The sequence below is a fragment of the Amblyraja radiata genome, chromosome 24 (assembly GCF_010909765.2).
Source record: "Amblyraja radiata isolate CabotCenter1 chromosome 24, sAmbRad1.1.pri, whole genome shotgun sequence".
Classification (NCBI taxonomy): domain Eukaryota; kingdom Metazoa; phylum Chordata; class Chondrichthyes; order Rajiformes; family Rajidae; genus Amblyraja; species Amblyraja radiata.
The window spans coordinates 34,374,808-34,396,477 of record NC_045979.1 but is presented as its reverse complement, the minus strand read 5'-3'; the positions used below and the strand labels follow the sequence as shown (position 1 = coordinate 34,396,477).

The following is a 21,670-nucleotide window of genomic DNA, read 5'->3' as shown; positions in this document are numbered from 1 at the left end:
CGCAAATATGTAGGGAATGAATGAGAAAGTGGGATAACAGAATTAGTGTGTACAGGTGATCAGTGGGCGGCGTGGACTCGGTGGGTCAATGGTCCAGTTTCCATGCGCTATCTCTAAACCAAACTAATCAACCAAACGAGATTGATCCCTGGGATGGCGGGACTGTCATATGTGGAAAGATTGAAAAGACTAGGCTTGTATTCACTGGAGTTTAGGGGATCTTATAGAAACATATAAAATTATAAAAGGACTGGAAAAGGTAGATGCAGGAAAATAGTTCCCAATGTTGGCTAGTCCAGAACCAGGGGCCACAGTTTTGGAATAAAGGGGAGGCCATTTAAGACTGAGGTGAGAAAAAATGTTTTCACCCAGAGAGTTGTGAATTTGTGGAATTCCCTGCCACAGAGTGCGGTGGAGGCCAAATGACTGGATGGATTGAAGAGAGAGTTAGATAGAGCTCTCGGGGCTGGTGGAATCAAGGGATATGGGGACAAGGCAGGCACGGGTTATTGATTGGGGACGATCAGCTATGATCACAATGAATGGTGGTGCTGGCTCGAAGGGCCGCATGGCCTCCTCCTGCACCTATTTTCTATGTTTCTATGTTTATCTTTCTCATACCCCACATGTTATCCTTGCCTGTTCCTCCATCGAAACTAGCACCGATCTACAATAAATAGCTACATGAATCATATTACCAGACACAGCACCCCAAGTATTGTATAAGCATTGCATAATCACTTGCTTTTAGGAAAGAATTATGCCAAAGAGCAGAACTGGTTTTGTTTAAAAGGCCGTTTATTAACAAACATATTTTATTGGTTAACCTAAGCTGCTCTTGTCATTGCAGGTGAGAACAGTAAATTAGTGATCAATTGATATAATAACCAGATGGGTTTTTCAAAAGCATCGTGTTATAGGAAAGATGTTGTCTAGCTGGAAAGGGTACAGAGAAGATTTACGAGGATGTTGCCAGGATTACATGGTCTGAGCTATAGGGAGAGGTTGAGTAGGCTGGGATTCTATTCCTTGGAGCGCAGGAGGATGAGGGGTGATATAAAATTACGAGAGGAATAGATCGGGTAGATGCACGTAGTCTCTTGCCCAGAGTAGGGTAATCGAGGACCAGAGGACATAGGTGTAATGTGAAGGGGAAAAGATTCAATAGGAATCTGAGGGGTAACTTTTTCACACCAAGGATGGTGGATGTATGGAACAAACTGCCAGAGGAGGTAGTTGAGGTAGGGACTATCCCGACGTTTCAGAAACAGTTAGATAGGGTACTTGGATAGGACTGGTTTGAAGGGATATGGGCCTGGTGGGACTAGTGTAGCTGGCCTGGGACATGTTGGCTGGTGTGGGCAAGTTGGGCTGAAGTTTCCACACTGTGTCACTCTATGACTCTATGTGTATGGCAATTATTTTGGAAAAGAACTTCATGAAAGGATTTGAAGGCATTTCCTCTGTAAAACCAAGGCATTGGGTCTGTGTCTGAGGGTGAATCGAGAAGTAAACCCTCACTCTGGTTTAGTGCAGAGTTACCCCTTCTACTCAAGTGGTGTCGCAGTACACTAATGTGAGGCATTTATCTGTTTACAACACTGACATTAGGGTGACATAGTAGCACAGCGGTCGAGTTGCTGCCTCACAACGCCAGAGACCCAGGTTCAATCCTGACTACGGTCGCCGTCTGTATGAAGCTTGTACGATCTTTCTGTGACCACATAGGTTTTCTCCAGGTGCTCTGGCTTCTTCCCACATTCCAAAGATGTGCAGGAAGGAACTGCAGATGCTGGTTTACCCCGAATATAGACGCAAAATGATAGAGTAATGCCCCTGTCCCACTTAGGAAACCTGAACATAAACCTCTGGAGACTTTGCGCCCCACCCAAGGTTTCCGTGCAGTTCCCTGAGGTTGCAGGTGGTTGCCGGAGGTTGCAGGTAGGGGAGACTGACAAAAACCTCCGGGAACCGCACGGAAACTTTGGGTGGGGCGCAAAGTCTCCAGAGGTTTCCGTTCAGGTTTCCTAAGTGGGACAGGGGCATTACTCAACGGGACAGGTAGCTTGTTTGTAGGTTGATTGGCTTCTGTAACTTGTCCTTGGCGTGTAGGATAGTGCGAGTGTACGCAAGATCATTGGTCATTGTTCACGTTAATTGGCTTCCGTAAATTGTCCCTAGCCTGTAGGATAGAACCTGTGTACAGGTGATCGTTGGTCAGTGCGGACTCGGTGGACCGAAGGGCCTGTTTCCGCTCTGAATCCCTAATTTAAAAACTAAAACTAAATAACATATGGACTCTGATTCAATGCCAGGCTGCAGAAATGAAGCTATTAGCTGAGTTGAAAGGACCCATTAAAGTTAACGTACAGGTTTGAAGTGTTGAAAGCAGATGCACTATGATTATAATCCAATTGTTGAGAACGGATCAATTCTGGCACGAGAAATTCTCCTTCTCTTCGTGGTCTGGTGTCTGATGAATATCGCGGAAGGTTTCTTGTGTCTGAGTGCTGGATTTATCCGTGGTCGTGCCACTTAATTTATCTTCTTCGTCATCTCTGGAAGACTTTCAAAAGAAGGTCAAAATTTTATTGTTAAACAGTATGTCATCAGTCGATCTTTAAGCCAAAACAAATTTAAATCTTTTATTGATAATCGATTCCACCACAGAATGCTGAATATGGCTCTCTTTTCATTCTTGTTATAATCATGGGCTTGTACACTCTGGAGTTTAGAAGGATGAGAGGGTATCTCATTGAAACATATAAGATTGTTTAGGGCTTGGACACGCTAGAGGCCTGAAACATGTTCCCGATGTTGGGGGAGTGCAGAACCAGGGGCCACAGTTTAAGAATAAGGAGTAAGCCATTTAGAACGGAGACGAGGAAACACTTTTTCTCACAGAGGGTGGTGATTCTGTGGAATTCTCTGCCTCTGAGGACGGTGGAGGCAGGTTCTCTGGATGCTTTCAAGAGAGAGCTAAATAGGGCTCTTAAAAATAGCGGAGTCAGGGGATATGGGGAGAAGGCAGGAACGGGGTACTAATTGGGGATGATCAGCCATGATCACATTGAATGGCGGTGCTGGCTCGAAGGGCCGAATGGCCTACTCCTGCACCTATTGTCTATTGATTTAATTGGAACAATAAATGAAATGGGTTAGCTGTACATTTTGCACAAAGGACTATATTGTACATTATGTTATTTTTTTTAATGATTAGAAACATAGAAACATAGAAAGTAGGTGCGAGAGTAGACCACCAGGTCCGTCGAGCCCGCACCGCCATTCGCTCATGGCTGAACACTAAACAGACACACTTACCCACAAACAGTAGACACAAGACACAGAACACAAGACACTACCCTCCCCTTTATACCGCTATCACCCCTCTCCACCCCAAGAACCTCGTGATCTCCTGGGGGAGGCAAAAAACCGGATAAAAACCCAGGTCCAATTCGGGAAAAAAATCCGGGAAATTCCTCTCCGACCCCAATCCAGGCGATCGACACTTGTCCAGGAGATCACTCAGGTCTTACTATACTAACCATACCTAGGTCCATATCCCTGCCCTCTCCCCGTAGCCCCTTATCCCCTTGGCAGTTAAAAAACCATCTATTTTAGTCTTAAATATATTTAAAGTTTCTGCTTCCACTGCTCCCTGGGGCAGTGAATTCCATAAATTAACCACCCTCTGGGTGAAGAAGTTCTTCCTCATCTCAGTTTTAAAAGAGCCCCCCCTTATTCTGCAACTATGTCCCCTAGTTCTAGTTTCCCCGATCATTGGGAACATCCTCGGTGCATCCACCCGATCAAGGCCCCTCACGATCTTATATGTTTCAATGAGATCGCCTCTCATTCTTCTAAACTCCAAAGAGTAGAGTTCCAGCCTACTTAACCTTTCCTCATATGTCAATCCCCTCATTGCAGGAATTAATCTTGTAAACCTTCGCTGCACTGCCTCCAGGGCTAGTACATCCTTTCTTAAGTATGGACCCCAGAACTGTACACAGTATTCCAAATGTGGTCTCACTAATACTGTGTACAGCTGCAGCTAGACCTCTGTGTTTTTATACTCAATCCCCCTAGCAATAAAGGCCAAAACTCCATTGGCCTTCCTGATTGCTTGCTGCACCTGCATACTAACTTTTAGTGATTCATGTACTAATACCCCTAGATCCCTTTGCGTTGCATTACAACGCAGCTCCTCCTCATTTAGAAAATAACTTGCCCTATCATTTTTTTTCCCAAAGTGAATGACTTCACATTTATTAGTATTAAATTTCATCTGCCAAGTTGTTGCCCACTCACCTAGCTTATCTATATCCTTTTGCAGACTCTTCCTATCCTCCTCATCCCCTACTTTTCCTCCCATTTTTGTATCGTCCGCAAATTTTGATATATTACACTTGGTTCCCTCCTCCAAATCATTTATATAAATTGTGAACAACTGGGGTCCCAGCACCGACCCTTGCGGAACCCCGCTAGTTACCGGTTGCCATCCCGAGTATGAACCATTTATCCCCACTCTCTGCTTCCTATTTGTTAGCCAATCCTCTACCCATGCTAATATATTACCCCCAATCCCATAATTTTTTATTTTTAGCAATAGTCTCTTATGTGGCACCTTGTCAAAAGCCTTTTGGAAGTCCAAGTATACCACATCCACCGGTTCCCCTTTATCCACCCGGGTTGTTACTTCCTCAAAGAATTCGAGCAGATTCGTTAAACAGGACTTCCCCTTCACAAAACCATGCTGGTTCTGTCCGATGAAGTCATGTTTATCCAAGTGCCCCGTTAGTGTTTCTTTAATAATTGTCTCTAACATTTTACCCACCACCGATGTTAGACTAACCGGTCTATAGTTACCCGCCTTCTGTTTACTTCCTTTTTTAAATATAGGTGTTACATTGGCCATTTTCCAATCCACTGGGACCGTTCCTGCCTCCAGGGAGTTTTGGAAAATTATCACCAATGCATCCACAATCCCCACCGCTATCTCCCTCAAGACCCTTGGATGTAATCCATCAGGCCCAGGGGATTTATCCTCCTTCAGTCTCATTAATTTCCCTAATACCACCTCCTTGGTGATCTTAATAGTATTTAGCTCCTCCATTCCTACCGCCCCCTGTTTATCCAGCGTTGGAATATTTTTTGTGTCTTCTATGGTGAAGACTGATACAAAATACTCGTTTAATGCCTTTGCCATTTCCATGTTCCCCACCAACAACTCTCCAGTCTCACCCTCCAATGGACCAACGTTCACCTTAGCCACCCTTTTTCTTTTTATATAGCTATAAAAACTCTTACTATTAGTTTTTATGTTGTTCGCTAAATTCCTTTCATAGTCTATTTTCCCCGTCTTAATTAATCTCTTAGTTATTTTTTGCTGACCTTTAAATGCTTCCCAATCCTCTACCCTCCCACTATCTCTGGCTACCTTATATGCCCTTGCCTTCAGCCGAATACTATCCTTTATAGTTTTACTGAGCCATGGCTGACTGTTCTTACCCTTACCCCTTTTTTTCTTCATAGGAATAAATTTTTCTTGAAGGTTATACAGTATACCCTTAAACGTACACCACTGCTCATGTACCGTCTTATTCTTGAGTCTGCTATCCCAGTCAACTTTGATCAGCTCAGTCCTCATACCTTCATAATCCCCCTTATTTAGACTAAGCACCCTAGCCTGAGTTTCAACCTGCTCCCCTTCTATTTGAATATGGAATTCGACCATATTGTGGTCACTTGTTCCCAACGAGTCCCTAACTATGACATTTTTAATTAATCCTGCTTCATTACACAGAACCAGATCCAAGATTGCCTCCCCCCTTGTCGGTTCTGTGACATACTGTTCTAGGAACCCGTCTCTAATACATTCTATAAACTCTTCCTCTAGTCTACCCTGCCCAGATTAGCATGGTTCAGTTACAATTTGCCAACGAGCCATCTTTATATAGAGTCATAGAGTGAGTGATACAGTGTGGAAACAGGCCCAGTTTGTCCACACCAGCCGACATGTCCCAGGTACACTAGTCCCACCTGCCTGCGCTTGGTCCATAACCCTCCAAACCTGTCTAACTGTTTTTTAAATGTTGGGATAGTCCCAGCCTCAATTACTTCCTCTGGCAGCTTGTTCCATACACTCACCACCCTTTGTGTAAAAATGTTCACGAGTCAAGAGTGTTTTATTGTCATATGTCCCAGATAGGACAATGAAATTCTTACTTGCTGCAGCACAACAGAATATGTAAACATAGTACATAATGGGAGAATAAAAAACTTCAGTGTGTATATATACACATACACATACACTCAATAAATAAACAAATATAGTGCAATAATAATAATTGTCTACTTCAATAGTTACCCCTCAGATTCCCATCACCTTAAACCTATGTCCTCTGGGCCACAAATTCGCCCACTCTGGGCAAGAGACTCTGTGCATATATTTAGATTAAAACAGGACTATATTGTACTTCTGTTATAATGTAAATATATGAAGATGACCCTGTGACACGTTGTAACTGAACCATGCTCATCATGAGATAACAACAAGTAGAAGCCAAGGAGATGATCTGCCTCTTTACGACAGATCTGCCACATGTTCTCTGGAATGCCGAAGGTTGAGGGGAGACCTATATAAAATTATGAGCGGCATTGAGAGGGGAGACAGCCAGAAACCTTTTTCCCAGACTGGAGAGCATAGCTTTAAGGTGTTTGGGGCAATGTTTAAAGGACATATAAGGCCCAAGTTTACTTTTATTTTTACACATAGAGGGTGGTGGGTGACTGGTTTGCACAGCTGTGTGTGATGGTGGTGGAGGCAGATTATGAAAGTGGCATTTAAGAGACACTTGGACAAGCACGTGGATATGCAGGGATACTGTTTATGTGTGGGCAGATAGGGGTTAGTCTCACTATCATTGTCAGTACAGGGGTGGCACAGTGGCGCAACGGTAGATCTGCTGCCTTACAGCGCCTGTGACCCGGGTTCGATCCTGACTACGGGTGCTGTCTGTATGGAGTTTGTACATTCTTCCTGTGACCTGCGTGGGTTCTCTCTGGGAGCTATAGTTTCCTCCCACACTCCAAACACGTACAGGTTTGTACGCTAATTGGCTTCGTGAAATTGTAAATTGTCCCTGGGGTGTGTAGGATAGTGTAAGTGTGCGGGGATCGTTGGTCGGCGCGGACTCGGTGGGCCGAAGTGCCTGTTTCTACACTGTATCTTTAAAATAAAATAAACTAAGCTGCAGACATTGTGGGCCGAAGGGCCTGTTCCTGTGCTGTACTGTTCTGTGATTTGTATTTTTAATCTTATACACCAACTCCATCTGATCCCCATAACCCTTGGGCACTCACATGCGCCCAGATTGTACTTGGCGTTTAGTGGATTATGTGGAATAATATTGTATAGAACACACCGCATAAATAAATATTCAAGAGATAGAATAGAGACACATTCTATTAATGATCATACAGACATCAGATGTGAATTCCTTACCACAGAATTGCAGACAGCATTATATTCTTCCTCTTTGTGACTGATTCCTTTCTTCCCTAAGGATGATAAAGAAATAGATTGCAGTGATATGACTAAAAATTAATCCGTTGTAGTACCTGTACATATTTTAATGAATAGTTGTCTGCAGTGTGTTTTGACATTTGCAATAAGCAAGTCGACTGAAAGGTGATTTTTTACTTCAAAGCAGCACAGTGGCGCAGCGGTAGAGTTGCTGCTTTACAGTGCCGGAGACACGGGTTCGATCCTCATTACGGGTGCTGTCTGTACGGAGATAGCACGTTCTCCCCGTGACCTGTGTGGATTTTCTCCGGGTGCTCTGGTTTCCTGCCACACTCCAAAGACATGCAGGTTTGTACGTTAATTGCCTTCTGGAAATTGTTCCTAGTGTGTAAGATAGAACTAGTGTAGGGGGTGATCGCTGGTTGGTGAGGACTCGGTGGGCCGAAAGGGCCTGTTTGCACGCTGTATCTCTAAACTGAACTAAATTAAACTAAACTAAACTAAACTCCAAAGATGTGCAGGTTTGTAGGTTAATTGACTTCTGTAAATTGTCCCTTGTGTGTAGGATGGAACTAGTGTACGCTGGTTGGACAGTGGGCTTATGGACCTGTTTCTACGTCGTATCTCTAAACTAAACTAAACAGCAAGAAAAAATTATATCTCAGAAGATGTCCCTTTAAAACACATCCAAGCACATCATGTGTCACTGTAGGATTGCTATTTTTTTTAAATGTCAGCCTGTCTTTAATTCACCTGAAAACACCAAAATGGCTCCTCTTGCTCTTGGTACTGATTTAATAATTCAGTAAATGAATAATTGAACCATACTGTGGTGATGGAGGATGGACTTGAATGAATGTCACGCACACAGGGCCTATTTTATCGCTCCTATGATTGGAACGTTATGTTACTGTCCTTGTGCATACTTGTGTCTTGTATGTACAGCATTGTATATTGTTCTCTGTCTATTGCTCGATTCGAGTCTGTAGTGTCAGGGCATATTCTTATTCATTGTTCGTCTCGAGTGCAGCCTCTCCATAGATTCCTGCAGGTGTCAGCTGGCGTTCAGCTGGTGACACTGTGAGCCAGAGGTTGGGGGGTTCAAATCCCACTGCCATGTGAGTCGAACACAAAGATCGTGTCTAACCATTCAGCGTGGAACTCAAGCAGTGAATTGTTGTTGGAGATGCTGTGGGATGAGACAAATAACTTAGGCTTTCCCTGCTCTCTCTGAAGGGTCTGTTAAGCTGCTGCATGCAAGAATTTCATTGTTCTGTTTTCAATATATTTGATAATTAAATACTCTTAACTTGGCTTGAGGATATATGAGGTCGTTAGCCAAGGTGAATTGATTACTATTTGCCCCACATGATCCATGTTCTCATTTTATTGAAAACACAAATAATCTGAGTATTAACACATCAGTTTGCATGTTTTCCCCGTGACCGTGTGGGCTTTCTCCGGGTGCTCTGGTTTCCTGCTCCCGTTTCCTCCCCTAACTTTAGAAGGATCAGAGGGTGTCTTATTGAAACATGGAAGATTATTAAGGGATTGAACACAGTAGAGGCAGGAAACATGTTCCCGATGTTGGAGGAGTCCAGAACCAGGGGCCACATTTTAAATATAAGGGGTAGGCCATTTAGAACGGAGATGAGGAAAAAGGTTTTCACCCAGAGAGTTGTGAATCTGTGGAATTCTCTGCTTCAGGAGGCAGTGGAGGCCAATTCCCTGGAGGCTTCAAGACAGTTAAGGGCCTGTCCCACTTGGTGATTTTTTTGCCGACTGCCGGCGTGATATCAGGATCGCCAAAAGATTTTGAACATTTCAAAATCCAGCGGCGACAAAAAAAATGTTGCGACACAGCGCGCGTCATACGCCATCACGCCGAGTCACCACCGTGTCATATGGCATCACGCCACGTATTTTTCGGTGACCTGATACGTCAGTCAATGATGCCGGCAGTCGGCGCAAAAAATCGCCAAGTGGGACGGGCCCTTTAGATAGAGCTCTTAAAGATAGCGGAGTCAGGGGATATGGGGAGAAGGCAGGAACGGGGTACTGATTGTGGATGATCAGCCATGATCACATTGAATGGTGGTGCTGGCTCGAAGGGCCGAATGGCCTGCTCCTGCACCTATTGTCTATTGTCTATCCCAAAAAACATGCGATGTTTGTAGTCGAGTTTAGTTTCTTGAGTTTGGTTTATTATTACGTGTACCGAGGTACAATGAAAAGCTTTTATGATAATTGGCCTTTGTTCCTGGTGTGTAGGGAATGGGCGTGGAATGTGGGATAATGTAGAACTAGTGTGAGTGGGTGATCAATAGTCGGTATGGATTTGGTGGGCCGAAGGGCCTGTTGCCATGTCGGATCTCTAAACTAAACTAAAAATCCCATTTGTCGCCAATATTTCCACATTTTAAACAACTCCAAAGTAATGTTTGATAGCGTGCTCTTTTTCTGTTTCTTTGTCCCTTCGTTTTAGCATCTGTTTTTAGAAATGGAATTAGGATTTTGTTAATACATAATATATAATTTTGATAATTCAGGTATATCTCACAAGCACATGGATGGATGGAGCTTTATTTTGTATCTTTTTGATGTAAATGCTCCTGGAGTATTTTTGTGGTCCCTTCAAATCAAATTTGCAATTGTACACAGGGGTGTGAATTTGCTTGGAGTTGCTCACCATCAAAGTAATCTAGTTCAAGTTCAAGTGAGTTTATTGTCATGTGTCCCTGATAGGACAATGAAATTCTTGCTTTGCTTCAGCACAACAGAACATAGTAGGCATTGACTACAGAACAGTGTGTCCATATACCATTATATAAATATATACACACATGAATAAATAAACTGATAAAGTGCAAATAACAGATAATGGGCTATTAATGTGCAGAGTTTTGTCCGAGCCAAGTTTAATAGCCTGATGGCTGTGGGGAAGTAGCTATTCCTGAACCTGGTCGTTGCAGTCTTCAGGCTCCTGTACCTTCTACCTGTAGGTAGCAGGGAGATGAGTGAGTGGCCAGGATGGTGTGGGTCCTTGATGATACTGCCAGCCTTTTTGAGGCAGCGACTGCGATAGATCCCCTCGATGGGAGGGAGGTCAGAGCCGATAATGGACTGGGCAGTGTTTCCTACTTTTTGTAGTCTTTTCCTCGCCAGGGCGCTATGTCTGATCTGATCTATCGTCATCAAAAAGGCAGCCAACTACATCAAAGACCCACACCATCCTGGCCATCTCACCACTGCCATCGGGAAGAAGGTACAGGAGCCTGAGAACTATAACGTCCAGGTCCAGGAACAACTTCTTCCCTGCAGCCATCAGGCTATTAAACACTACAACCTCATACACTCTGAACTACAATAGACTATTATTATTATTATTATTATTATTATTGCACTGTTATTGTTTGGGTTTTTTTTCTGAGTTTTTGTTATATTATTTATTATGAATACATATTCTGTTGTGCTGCAGTAAGAATTTCATTGATCTATCTGGGACATATGACAATAAAACACTCTTGACTATTGTAGGTTAGAACTGAAGGAATGGGAGAGGTTTCTGGAGAATTCCACATTTCCCTCTTCAGCTCATACACTGGACGTAGAAAGTTTTCTCACGTACAAATGGAATGTTAAAAGTTGCACCACTTACCCGCTGCGGAATATTTCCTGCATTTTATGACAAAAACAGCAGTAACAATCAAAACTCCAAATATGCTTCCCAGAAGAATGGATATATTTACGGAACTGTGGGAATAAAATAAAAGCAAAATGTAATTATCCCAAGCCAATTTTCATACTTGCTGTTTCTTACGCTTTTCAATTTTCTATTCCCATTTCTGTTAGATCATGTCATAAATGACAGGAGCAGAATTTGGCCATTCGGCCCATAAAGTTGACTCCGCCATTAAATCCTGGCTGATCTATCTCGCCTTCCTAACCCCATTCTCCTGCCTTCTCCCCATAACCCCCGACACCCGTACTAATCAAGAATCTATCTATCTAATTCTGCCTTAAAAATATCCATTGACCTCCTCCACGGACTAAAGAAATTCCTCCTCATCTCCTTCCTAAAGGAACGCCCTTTAATTCTGAGGCAATTACCTCTAGTCCTAGACTCTCCCACTAGTGGAAACATCCTCTCCACATCCACTCTATCCAAGCCTTTCATTATTTTGTATGTTTCAATGCGATACCCCCTCATTCTTCTAAACTCTTGCGAGTACAGGCCCAGTGCTGTCAAACGCTCATTCATAACTCACTCATTCCTGGGATCATTCTTGTAAACCTCCTCTGGACCCTCTCCAGAGTCAGCACATCCTTCCTCAGATACGGTGCCCAAAATTACTCACCATGCTCCAAAAACGGCCTAACCAGCGCCTTATAGAGCCTCAGCATTATATCTCTGTCTTTGTATTCTAGCCTTCTTGAAATAAATGCTAGCATTGCTTGCATCTGTTGCTAAAACCACTGATGTTTGTGGGATGCAGACCCCCAGACACTAACTATATACCCAACACCATGTACATACACAAGTCACATGGGAACATGAACGATGTGGAGGTTTGCAAACTGCTAAAGCTGAATGGAGACAGAAGGAACTGCAGATGCTGGAATCTTGAATAAGATGAAAAGTGCTGGAGCAACTCAGCAGGTCAGGCAGCAACTGAGGATAGACAATGGATAGATAATGTTTTGGGTCAAGATCAGCTTTAGTAAAGCACAAAGTGCTGGAGTAACTCAATGGGCCAGGCTGCATCTGTGGAAGGAATGGAATGGCGATGTTTCAGGTTGGGACCTTGCTTAAGATTGAGACACAAAGAACTGCAGATGCTGGAATTGAGAGTAAGTTGCCGAGGTAACTCAGTGGGTCAGGAGACACGAGGAACCCCAAAACTGCAGTCTTGACCCAAAACATTGTCTATCCTCAGTTGCTGCCTGACCTGCTGAGTTGCTCCAGCACTTTTCATCTTATTCAATATTCCAGCATCTGCAGTTCCTTCTGTCTCCATTCAGCTTTAGTAGTTTGCAAACCTCCACATCGTTCATGTTCCCATGGAAACACAATTGAGCAAGTTATTAGAGAGCGATCAAGAGAGGAAGCCCCGAGTAATATTCACCCTTAGAATGAAGTTCCCCCTAGGAATCTACATGAGCGGCAACTCAGTTTAAATATAGAATCATATTTACACCATAGTTTGTTGCAGGTTGTTATACTTCCTATTTAAAACTTTATTTTTATTTTCAATTGGCAATAAACGAGTAACTGAAAGTAACAATGGGAAGTTCATTTTTAAATAGCTTGTGGTTTGGGCCAATACAAGAGGTGAGTGGTTTAATTTAGTTTAGAGATACAGTGCGGAAACAGTGGAGGCAGATGGAATGAAAGTGTTCAAAGGGGAACTAGGTAGATACTTAAACATGAAAAGTTTGCCGGGATCAGTGGAGAGTGAAGGATAGTGAGACCAGCTGGGTTAATCCAACATAGAGCTAGTAGAGATTAGATGGGCTGAACAGTCGTTTCCTATGATGTAATAATCCTGCGATTCTGTAATCAGTTAGTACAACAAATTGATATTAGTTTAGGTTACACAAAAATGCTGGAGAAGCTCAGCGGGTGAGGCAGCAACTATGGAGCGAAGGAAATAGGCGACGTTTCGGGTCGAGACCCGAAGGGTGTCGACCCGAAACGTTGCCTATTTCCTTAGCCTAAAGGGTCTCGACCCGAAACATCACCTATTTCCTTCGCTCCAAAGATGCTGCTTCACCCGCTGAGTTTCTCCAGCATTTTTGTCTACCTTCGATTTTCCAGCATCTGCAGTTCCATCTTAAACATTAGTTTAGGTTAGTTCGGTTTGGAGATAGAGTATGGAAACAGGCTATTCGGCCCACCTAGTTCGTGCTAACCAGCCATCATCCGTTCGCACTAGTTCTATGTTATCCCACTTTCTCATCAGCTCTCTACGCGTTAGCGACAATTTACAGAAGCCAATTAACCTAAAAACCTGCAGGTCTTTGGGATGTGGGAGGAAGCTGGAGCACGCAGAGAAAACTCAAGGGGTCACAGGGAAGAATGTACAAACTCCGTATAGACAGCACCCGTAGTCAGGATCGAACCCGGATCCCTGGCGCTGTGGGGCAGCAACTCTACCGCTGCACCACCGTGCTGCTGCAGGAGATGCTTGGCGCTTTCATCCATGCATTAACAGCAACAGCTGCACAATCCAAATCATTACAGAGTTTTGGATGCAAGTACAAGCTTGTATTTTCTCCACTCTTTCATCAACAGTCTCATCTGGGCATTGATATTGAGCGGGTTCCATGGCTGTGGTTGAAATGTGGCTTGTAAAATGGAATTTGCTTCGTGATGAGTGATCTGGGCCAATTTGTTTCAATGAAGAAGTTCCACTAAAAGCGTTCTCATTCCATTCTCTTATTAGTGCTCTTGCGAAGGCAAAAGTGTCTAATATTTTGCACACTGTTTTCAACACTTGGTCAGGGTGGACTTGGTGAGTTGAGGAGCCGATTTCTATGCTATATCTCTAAACTAAACCTTCACGGCTTTGTGGGATAAGATGTAAACTGGCAACAACAGTAATCATGCCAGAGGAAGTTGAATTGAATAGTTTATTGTCACATATAACAAGTCACAGTGAAATTCTTGGCTTGCATACCCATGGTATGCGATTAGTCACCAGGTAAAGGGCACTGACAAAGTTACAAAGTCGTTGAGGTAGATACTACAACAACATTTAAAATGCAGTTGGACAGGTACAGCACGGTGGCGCAGCGGTAGAGTTGCTGCCTTTCAGCGCCAGAGACCCAAGTTCACGGGTGCTGTCTGTACTGAGTTTGCACGTTCTCCCCGTGACCTGCGTGGGCTTTCTCCGCGATCTTTGGTTTCCTCCCACACCCCAAACACCTACAGGTTTCCAGGTAAATTGGCTTTCTAAAAAATGTAAATTGTCCCTAGTGTGTGTAGGACAGTATTAATATGTGGGGATCACTGCTCGACGCGGACTCGGTGGGCCGAAGGGCCAGTTTCCGCGCTGTATCTCTAAACTATACGATGGTACATGGATAGGGAAGATTTAGAAGGATGTGGCTTAAAAGTGGGAAAATGGGACCGGAGGGCATTTGGATTGACATGAACAAATTGGGCCAAAGGGCTGTTTATCGGGCTGACTGTGACACTGACAATCAATGCTGTTTATTTATCTATTCCACTGTTACCTTTGATTTCCCCGATGAACTGTTTCCTGAGGTTCAGGAGGTATCGTAGGTGGTTGTGTTGTTGGATCTGAAAAAGAATCGCACATTTTGCACTTTACAGTTTGTATACGATTATATCCAACACACTGTTTATATAGAGATAACATTTTGTCTTTGGTCTTTGGAAAAGTTGATCCAACATTCTGTGAAGGAACCTACACAGAGTTTATTGTGGCATGGTCTGGTTTAGTTTAGTTTAGAGATACAGCATGGAAACACCATGGCCTCATTGAGTCCACGCCGACCATTTGTGACGTTTGTGACCAACAGTTTCTGACGACGCTAAGAGAATCTATGATTTGACCATAGATTCAAAAATTGTAATAGAACATCTGAGCATTTCTTATTTACACGCATTATATCTGTCCTTTCTAATAAGGAAAGACACAAAATGCTGGTGTACTTAGCGGATTAGGCAACATCTCTGGATGGACAGCGACGTTATGAGATGGGAACCATTCTTCAGCCTGAAAGCACGTTTAGAGATACATTGTGGAAACAGGCCCTTCGGCCCACCGAGTCCTTGCTGACAAGCAATCACCCCATTCACTAGTTCGATCCTACACACTGGGGACAAATTACAAAAGCTTAATCCAGTTTTATTTCTCAACATTAAGTCCATAATTCCTCCCTCCCTTGCTAACATGCTAGCTGAAGAAAATCGGACTTCTTCCCGACCCGAGACATCACCTTTTCACGTTCTCCACTGATAGACACAAACAGCTGGAGTAGCTCAGCAGCATAGAAACATAGAAAATAGGTGCTATAACCCTACCGCTCGGGTGTTGCTCCTCCCTCTGCATTCAGCTACTTCAGCATTTTGAGTCTTTCCCTAGTAAACCAGCATCTGCAGTTCCTTGTTTCTACGCCCCATTTGGTCTGGGTATATGGGAACATCTCATCAGGAAGAAATTAAGATTGATCTTACCTTTTGCAACGTTCAGTTGTACTGGAACCATCTTGTCAAAACCGAATTTCATAATGCCGCACCAGTAAATCCCTGTGTCATTGGCAGAGAGTTGGGTCACTTTAGTGATAAATTCTCCAGCAGTTTTGTTGTCCACCATTATTATTCTATCGTCAATGTTTTTATGATGGCTTGAAGAATTGGCCAGAAAACTGCAGGATTTCCAATCAGAACCCTTGCACAAGTACTTTACATGACACTTGTAATATGCATGATACTGGCATCTTATGGTAACGGCTCCTCCCAAGGTCCCGGACACTAGCTTCGGCCCAGTTAATGCAGCTGTAAGTACAAAGCACAGTTGGCAATTACTCAGAGTCCAGCTTGGATGTCATCAGAGGACGAGCACTAATGTCTTATTTTGTTGCCTTGGTTTTTTCTTTGCACTGTCTTCCTTCTTTTTACGGTCTTGGAGTCCATAGAGTCATGCAGCGCTGAAACCGGCCCTTTGGCCCAACCTATGCCATTAAAAGTGACATCCAGGCACACACAAATGGACACTGACATGTACACATACACAAATACACGTACGATACAAAAACACGTACATAACGTGCATGGACACAAAAAACATGCACATATGCATGCACAAATACACGCACACGCATACATGCACATGTACATACACCGCACACACACACACGGACACAGGCACACAGGCACGCTTCACAAACACACCCCACACAACTCCCCCCCCCTCTCTCTTTCTCTCTTACTCTCTCCCTCTCTCTTTCTCTTTCTCTCTCTCTTTCTCTCTCTCTCGCTGTCTCGCCCTCTTTCTCTTCTCTCTCGCTCTCCCTCCCTATTTCCCTTTCTCTTTCTCTCTCACTCTCTCCCTTCTCTCTCCTCTTCTCCCTCTCTCTCCTTCTCTCTCTTCTCTCTCTTCCTCTCCTCTCTCTCTCCCATTCCCTCTTCTCTCGTTCTCCCTCTCTCTCTCTCTCTCTCTGTCTCATCTTCTTTCTCTCTTATCCTTTCTCTCTCTCTCTCTCCCTTTCTCTCTCTCTCCCCTTCTCTCTCTCTCTCTCTTCGTCTCGTCTCCTCTTATCTCTCTTCTCTCTCCCATTCTCTCTCCTCCTCCTTCTCTCTCTTCTCTCTCTCTCTCTCTCTCTCTCCTCCTCTCTCCCTTCTCTCTCTCCTCTCTCTCTCTCTCTCGTCTCTCTCCCTCTCTCCTCTCCTCCCTCTCTCTCTCCATCCTTTCTCTCTGGTCGAGAAATTCCATCTCAAACCTTCTTCCCTTCTCGGTACTCATCTCTCTCTCTCCTCTCTCTCTTGCTCCTTTCTCCCTCTCCCTCTCCCCCTCTCTCTCTCCCTCCTCTCTCCCCCCCCCCCCCCCCCCCCACATTCACACTCTTCCAGTTCCTTTCTTCAAAAGTAATTGGTTTAATTACAAGAAGGAAGAGTTCATAGCAATTGGCTAAATTATTCTTTGAAAGACTTAGCACCGACTTACATACAAACATAGAAAATAGGTGCAGGAGTAGGCCATTTGACCCTTCGAGCCAGCACCGTCATTCAATATATTATCATGGCTGATCATCCAGAATCAGTACTATGTTCTTGATTTTTCCCCTTATCCCTTGATTCTGTTAGCCCAAAGAGCTAAATCTAATTCTCTCTTGAAAACACCCAGTGAATTGGCCTCCACCGCCTTCTGTGGCAGAGAATTCCACATATTCACAACTCGCTGGGTGAAAAGGTTTTTCCTCATCTCAGTCCTAAATGGCCTACCCCTTATTCTTAAACTGTGACCTCTGGTTCTGGACTCCCCCAACTTAATGGTGGCTTCCTGCACTGAGCCGTTCCCGACAACCCAAAGTTGGTAATAATAATCATACACGAGGCCAGCGATTGTACAGATGACCTGGAGGGTATGACCACCAAGGCTTGGCATTAGGCATGTTAGCTGAATCAGGACTTCAAACAGTTTGTCTTGGCATCGACTTGTCATCAATTTTTATCCGATTCCAGCAAACACTCTCTTTCCACCAGCTATGAAGGGACTTGTCCCCTCTTCCCGGGTTCGATCCTGACTATGGGTACTGTCTGTGCAGAGTTTGTACGTTCTCCCTGTGACCGCGTGAGTGCTCCCATTTCTTCCCACATCCCAAAGATGTGCAGGTTTGTAGAAACATAGAAACATAGAAAATAGGTACAGGATTAGGCCATTCAGCCCTTTGAGCCAGCACTGCCATTCAATATGATCATGGCCAATCATCCAAAATCAGTACCCCGTTCCTGTTTTCCCCCCCATATCCTTTATTCCGTTTGTGGGTTTAATTGGCCCTCTGCAAATTGCCCCTAGTGTGTTGGATGCGAAAGTGGGTTACCAAAGAACTGGTGTACAAATTCATGAAAGGAATAGATCGGGTAGACACACAGAGTCTCTTGCCCAGCGAAGGGGAATCACGAACCAGAGGGCATAGATTTAAGGTGAAGGGGGAAAGATTTAATAGGAATCTAAGAGGTAACTTTTTTACACAAAGGGTGGTAGGTGTATGGAACGAACTGCCAGAGGAAGTAGTTGAGGCAGATACAATCGCAATGTTTAAGAAACATTTAGACATGTACATGGATAGTACAGGTTTAGAGGGATATGGGCCAAATGGAGGAAGGTGGGAGTAGTGAAGCTGGGACATGTTGGTCGGGGTGGGCAAGTTGGGCTGAAGGACCTGTTTCCATGGTGTAGTTCTGATTCTATGACTAGTGTAAGGGTAATCGATGGTCGGAGTGGACTCAATAGGCCAAAGTTTCCTTGGTGTATCCCTTAATTGGTATGCAACAATAAACTGACCTTGAAACCGTGAAACCTTGAACTAAACTAAAAACTAAGCCCTTTTAGACATTTAGAAATTAGTTGAGTCTTGTTCCTGGTGCGAATCATTAGGTTGTGAATACAGAAGGAGCTGAACGCATGTAAACCTCAGTGCATTGGCATAAGCTTGTGGGATATGTATTATCTAAAGAACATGACCCTGTCTCTAAATATTGAACCATAGTGCCCTTGGTTAGGAAACAAACAACTCCCTCGATAGACTTTAAACGGCATTTTTGGGAAGTTTACCAGCAACTGGTTTCACAATCATTGCTGGTGTTTCTATTATCTTCTTAAACTGCTGGGACCCGACATTTAATGAACCCCTCCCTCCCCCACAACCTTCCCCTTCTCTTCCTCTGAGATACTTAGTATGTTCACTATGACAAAGCCTTATAGTACTGCCCCTTACAACAGTGTTTACATTTATACGATACGATAGGAACTTTATTTTTCCCAGGAGGGAAATTGATCTGCCAACGGTCATGAAACACAAAATACACGAAAATTGAAATGACAGCGCCAAAGTCCCGGGTCCGATCCTGACGGCTGGTGCTGTCTGTGCGGAGTTTGTACACTCTCCCTGTGACCGTGTGGGTTTTCTCTGGTTACTCCGGTTTCCTCCCACTTTCTAAAGACATGCAGGTTTGTAGGTTAATTGGCTTCTGCAAATTGTCCCCAGCTTGTAGGATAGAACTAGTGTACGGATGATCGCTGGTTGGCGCGGACTCGGTGGGCCGAAGGGCCTGTTTCCACGCTTGTACTCTTTCAGGCATGTAGTGTTTAGTTTAGTTCAACACTCCATGCCTGAAAGAGTACAACTACAAGTATATTTTTTAGGGTGTAGTGCCCTTAAAGGCAAAGTTTTAGTTAATTTTGTTTTATTAAGTTGTGTATGTGTGTGGGTGGGAGAAACATGTTTTGGTCTCTTCCTTCGGGGGATGCGACTTTTTTTCTGTCGTATTCCCCATTCCCGTCTCCGTCTGCGCCGAGGCCTAATGGCGGAGCTGGCGGCCTCGGTGCTGTGCCAGCGGCAGCGGAGACCCGACTCGGCCCCGAAGCTGTGGCGGCGGCGGCAGCGTCAGCGGCAGCGGCAGCGGAGACCCGACTCGGCTCCGGAACTGTAGCAGCGGCAGCGGAGACCCGACTCGGCCCCGAAGCTGTGGCGGCGGCAGCGGCAGCGGGGACCCGACTCGGCCCCGGACCTGTAGCAGCAGCAGCGGAGACCCGACTCGGCCCCGAAACTGTGGCGGCGGCAGCGGCAGCGGAGATCCGACTCGGCGCCGAAGCTGTGACGGCGGCGGCAGCAGCAGCGGCAGCGGAGACCCGACTTGGTCCCGGAACTGTAGCAGCGGCAGCAGCAGCGGAGCCCCGACTCGGCCTCAGAGCGGCGGCGGCGGCGACCACCCGCGGAGTTTGAACCGGCCCGTTCGAAGAGCACGGTTGAGCCGCGGGATTTACCATCACCCGTTGGGGTCACAACATCTGGAGCCTGGATCGCCTCGGTGCAGAGGGAGAACAAAGAGGGAAGAGACAGAGACTTTAAGATTTTGCCTTCCACCACAGTGAGGAGGTGTTTGGTGAACTCACTGTGGTGGATGTTAAATTTGTGTTGACTGTGTGTTTTTGTCATTTTTTATTATATGTATGACTGCAGGGAAACGAAATTTCGAATAAACGAATAAACAAATCTATTCTATTCTAAAGTTCTCTGTTTAATTAGAACTCCTCCTAATACTTATTTCTTCTGCCACGTACCTGCTGCAGCACATACTCTTTCTAGAGAAGGACAATATTTATTTCTCAGCCTTAATCACTGAATAATGATGGATTATATGCCCATCATTATGTTGCTGCTTGTGGAAGCTTTGAATGTTGTTGCAATGTTCCTTGACATCAATGGCTTTATTTTTAAAATAATTTAATAAGTCTCAAGAAATTGAAGTTTATAAAAGTTACAATATAAAATCAAATTTTCCTTCTTAACATTCCTCTCCGTGGGCCGAAGGACTTGTTTCCACGCTCTATCTCCAAACTAAACTAAACTAAACTAAATTAAACTAAACTGGAGTGAATGATGTTTAAGAAGGAACTGCAGATGCTGGAAAATCGAAGGTACACAAAAAAGCTGGAGAAACTCAGCGGGAGCAGCAGCATCTATGGAGCGAAGGAAATAGGCAACGTTTCGGCCGAAACGTTGCCTATTTCCTTCGCTCCATAGATGCTGCTGCACCCGCTGAGTTTCTCCAGCTTTTTTGTGTACCTTGGAGTGAATGATAGTTGAAATAAAACATAATTTGTTATGAAGAAGGGTCTCGACCCGAAAAGTCACCCATTCCTTCTCTCCCGAGATACTGCCTGGCCCGCTGAGTTACTCTCGCATTTTGTGTCTGTCTTCGGTTTAAACCAGCATCTGCAGTTCCTTCCTACATAAAACATAATCAAATAGTTTTGCTTACCTGCCAATGAAAGGGTGGTCAGGAACAGAGTAAAATGAATATATTTCATGATTAATAATAATTTGTCAATCCTTCATATGAATGCCACTTTGCGCCGTGTACGTGTGTCTGGATACTGTCATTTGCTGTCTGTCTGGACTTAGCAAGAATAAAATGTTAGCAATAACCTTGTGGGAGGTTACACAATCTATCTGATGGCCAAGATAATGTTGCAAATGTCAAAGATGTGTTTTCCCTGTTTCGAGACTTTACTTCATCAGGTGATATCCAGTGTGTGCTTACTTGTATTTCTGGCATGGATCTCATAGACCATGTCACAACTGCTGGGTCATAGGAACCAGGACCTATGAAAGAAGAGGCGGTGTCTATAAGTTGTACAGACACATCTTGTGCAACATATGGTCTTTTTGTTGTTGTTGCAGAATTACAGAATATTGAAATTCGGTGCTTGGATTGCAAAGTCTACAGTTTTCTTTCCAGTTACAGACATGAGAGCGATAGATCTGGTAGACACACAGAGTCTCTTGCCCGGAGTAGGAGAATCGAGTGCCAGAGGACATACGTTTAAGGTGATGGGGAAAACATTTACTATCAACCTCAGGGGTTACTTTTTCACACATCTTTAAAAT

At 44.3% G+C, this 21,670-nt stretch overlaps 1 protein-coding gene across 1 annotated transcript; it reads right to left on the bottom strand.

Annotated features, from left to right (window-relative positions):
* Positions 1-2,137: 2,137 nt before the first annotated feature.
* Positions 2,138-21,246, bottom strand: LOC116987012 (CMRF35-like molecule 1). The gene is made up of 6 exons (XM_033042892.1): positions 21,042-21,246; positions 15,732-16,052; positions 14,765-14,831; positions 11,184-11,278; positions 7,505-7,560; positions 2,138-2,566 (listed from the first exon to the last, which is right to left on the bottom strand). The coding sequence occupies exons 1-6, from the start codon at positions 21,088-21,090 to the stop codon at positions 2,429-2,431; spliced, it is 726 nt and encodes a 241-aa protein (XP_032898783.1). The 5' UTR covers positions 21,091-21,246; the 3' UTR covers positions 2,138-2,428.
* Between the last annotated feature and the right edge of the window lie 424 nt (positions 21,247-21,670).